This window comes from Neopelma chrysocephalum, unplaced genomic scaffold (genome assembly GCF_003984885.1).
Source record: "Neopelma chrysocephalum unplaced genomic scaffold, ASM398488v2 Primary Assembly neopelma1_95127, whole genome shotgun sequence".
NCBI lineage: Eukaryota > Metazoa > Chordata > Aves > Passeriformes > Pipridae > Neopelma > Neopelma chrysocephalum.
The window spans coordinates 2,561-5,262 of NW_020923821.1; the positions used below are offsets into that span (position 1 = coordinate 2,561).

Below are 2,702 nucleotides of genomic sequence, written 5' to 3' on the forward strand. Positions count from 1 at the left end.
TTGTGGGGTTTGGGGTTGTGGGGTTTGGGGTTGTGGGGTTTGGGGTTGTAGGGTTTGGGGTTTGGAGGGTTTCTGGAGGGTTTGGGGTTTGGAGGGTTTCTGTAGGGTTTGGGGTTTGGAGGGTTTGGGGTTGGAGGGGTTGGGTTTGGAGGGTTTGGGTTTGTAGGGGTTGGGGGTTGTAGGGGTTGGGTTTGTAGGGTTTCTGTAGGGTTCTTAATCCTAATCCCAATCCCAATCCCAACCTCTTCCCATTTCCCACTCCCTGCCCACCCCTCTCCCTGACATTTCCCAAGGCAGCAGCAGCCCCCAAAATCCCCAAAATCCCCAAATCCCCAAATCCCCAAAATCCCAAAATCCCCAAATCCCCCGGGCAGAGGCATCCCAGACTCCCAGAGTTTTTTGGGATGGACATCCCGGACCTCTCCCTCTGGAACAATCCCTGAAACATTCCCGCTCCCTCCATCCCTCCCCTCTCCCCCCAGCGCCTCGGGAATGCCGGGACGGGCACGGAATTCTGGAATTCTGCCAGGAAGTCACACCCAGCTTGGGGTGGGAAGGACTCCGGAGGATTCCCGGAGGATTCCCAAGGATTCCCGAGGATTCCCGAGGATTCCCGAGGATTCCCGAGGGTTCCTTACCACGGGATCCTTGACGATGTCCAGGAGGTTGATGATGTTGGGGCCCCCCCGGAGATTTTCCAGGATTTTGATCTCCCGCTTGATCTTCTTCTTCTTCACGGGCTGGGAAGGAGGGAGAGAGTGAATGGGAATGGAAACGGCTCCGTCTGGGAATGGCTCCGTCCAGGAATGGCTCCGGCCGGGAATGCCGCAGGAACACGGACACGGGATCCAGAGAGGGAATCCATGAGGATTCCGTGGGTTCTCCAGGCCCTGTGCAGCCCATTGGATCCCAACCAACGGGCTCGGATTTCCCAGGCACCACAACCCTGGGAATGTCGGCCTGGAAAAGCGGGATGCGGCGGATTCCGGCCCGGCTGTGTGTCTGTGGCACAGGGATTGTATCCATTGGGATTGTGACCCGGAACAGGCCCAGGGAAGGCCGTTCCCAACAGGATCTGGAGCCCTGGAGAGCCATGGGAGGGGCTGGAGCGTGTCCAGGGATGGGAATGGGGCTGGGAAAGGGGCTGGAGAACTTCCATGGAGCTGCTCAGGGAGCTGGAGGGGCTCAGCCTGGAGAAAAGGGGGATCAGGAGGAATTCCAGGGGGACAGGAGGGAATCCAGGGGGACAGGAGGGTGGATCCAGGTGGGATCGGGCTCTGCTCCCAGGGAACAAGGGACAGGACGAGGGGAAACGGCCCCAAGTTGTGCCAGGGGAGGTTTATTTGGGATATTGGGAAAATCTCTGCTGGGAAGGGGCTGCCCAGTCCTGGATCCCCATCCCTGGGGGATGGAGCATCCCTGGGGAGGTTTATTTGGGATATTGGGATAATCCCTCCTGGAAGGGGCTGCCCAGCCCTGGATCCCCATCCCTGGAGAGGTTTATTTGGGATATTGGGGAAAATCCCTCCTGGAAGGGGCTGCCCAGCCCTGGATCCCCATCCCTGGAAGGGAATGACCATCCCTGGGGAAATGGGCAGGGCTGGAGGAGCCAGGGGGGCTCCGTGACCTTGGAGGGATTTTCCCAACCTAAGTAATTCCAGGATCCCAAGATCACGGCCCCAGGGGGTCCTTGGCAGGGCTCAGGGAATGTTTGGACAACGTTCCCAAGGCTCAGGGAGGGATTCTGGGATGTCCTGGGCAGGGCCAGGAGTTTGGAGTCGTCCATCCCTGGGGATCCCTTACAACATTCCTTTGGGATATTCCATGATCAACCCTAAGGCCCTAAGGCAGGACGAGCCCTGATGCCCCAGGATTTTCCCAGGCTGGCATTCCAGGTTTTTCCCAGGCCAGCATTCTGTGATTTTCCCAGGCCAGCATTCCCAGTTCCCCCAAGGTCAGCATTCCAGGATTTTCCCAAACCGGCATTCTGGGTTTTTCCCAGGGTCGGCATTCCAGGTTTTCCCAGGCCGGCATTCCAGCATTTTCCCCGAGCCGGCATTCCAGCATTTTCCTAGGCCAGCACTCCAGAATTTTCCCAAACCAGCATTCTGGGTTTTCCCCAAGCCAGCATTCCAGGATTTTCCCAGGCCAGCATTCCAGGATTTTCCTAGGCCAGCATTCCGGGTTTTTCCCAGGCCAGCATTCCAGGATTTTCCCAAACCAGCATCCCAGGATTTTCCCAAACCAGCATTCCGGGTTTTCCCCGAGCCAGCATTCCAGAATTTTCCCAAACCAGCATTCTGGGATTTTCCCAGGCCAGCATTCCAGGATTTTCCCGGGCCAGCATTCCCAGTTCCCCTGGGGCCAGCATTACAGGACTTTCCCAGGCCAGCATTCCAGGTTTTCCCCAGGCCAGCATTCCGGGTTTTCCCCAAACCAGCATTCTGGGTTTTTCCCACGCCAACATTCCAGGTTTTCCCAGGTCAGCATTCCAGAATTTTCCCAGGCCAGATTCCCAGTTTTCCCAGGCCAGCATTCCAGATTTTCCCAGGCCAGCATTCCAGGATTTTCCCAAAACCAGCATTCCGGGTTTTCCCCGAGCCAGCATTCCAGATTTTCCCAGGCCGGCATTCCAGGATTTTCCTAGGCCAGCACTCCAGAATTTTCCCAAACCAGCATTCTGGGTTTTCCCCAAGCCGGCA

The 2,702-nt window shown here is 57.3% G+C and overlaps 1 protein-coding gene across 1 annotated transcript in view; it reads right to left on the minus strand.

Moving 5' to 3' along the window:
- Window positions 1-2,702, minus strand: part of LOC113980754 (casein kinase II subunit alpha-like) — a gene marked incomplete at its 3' end in the record, with an annotated part of 9,112 nt that overhangs the window by 2,089 nt on the left and 4,321 nt on the right. The window contains exon 3 of the mRNA XM_027707973.1: window positions 639-740. Coding sequence (XP_027563774.1) covers window positions 639-740 — 102 coding nt within the window. The remainder of the gene's footprint in view (window positions 1-638; window positions 741-2,702) is intronic.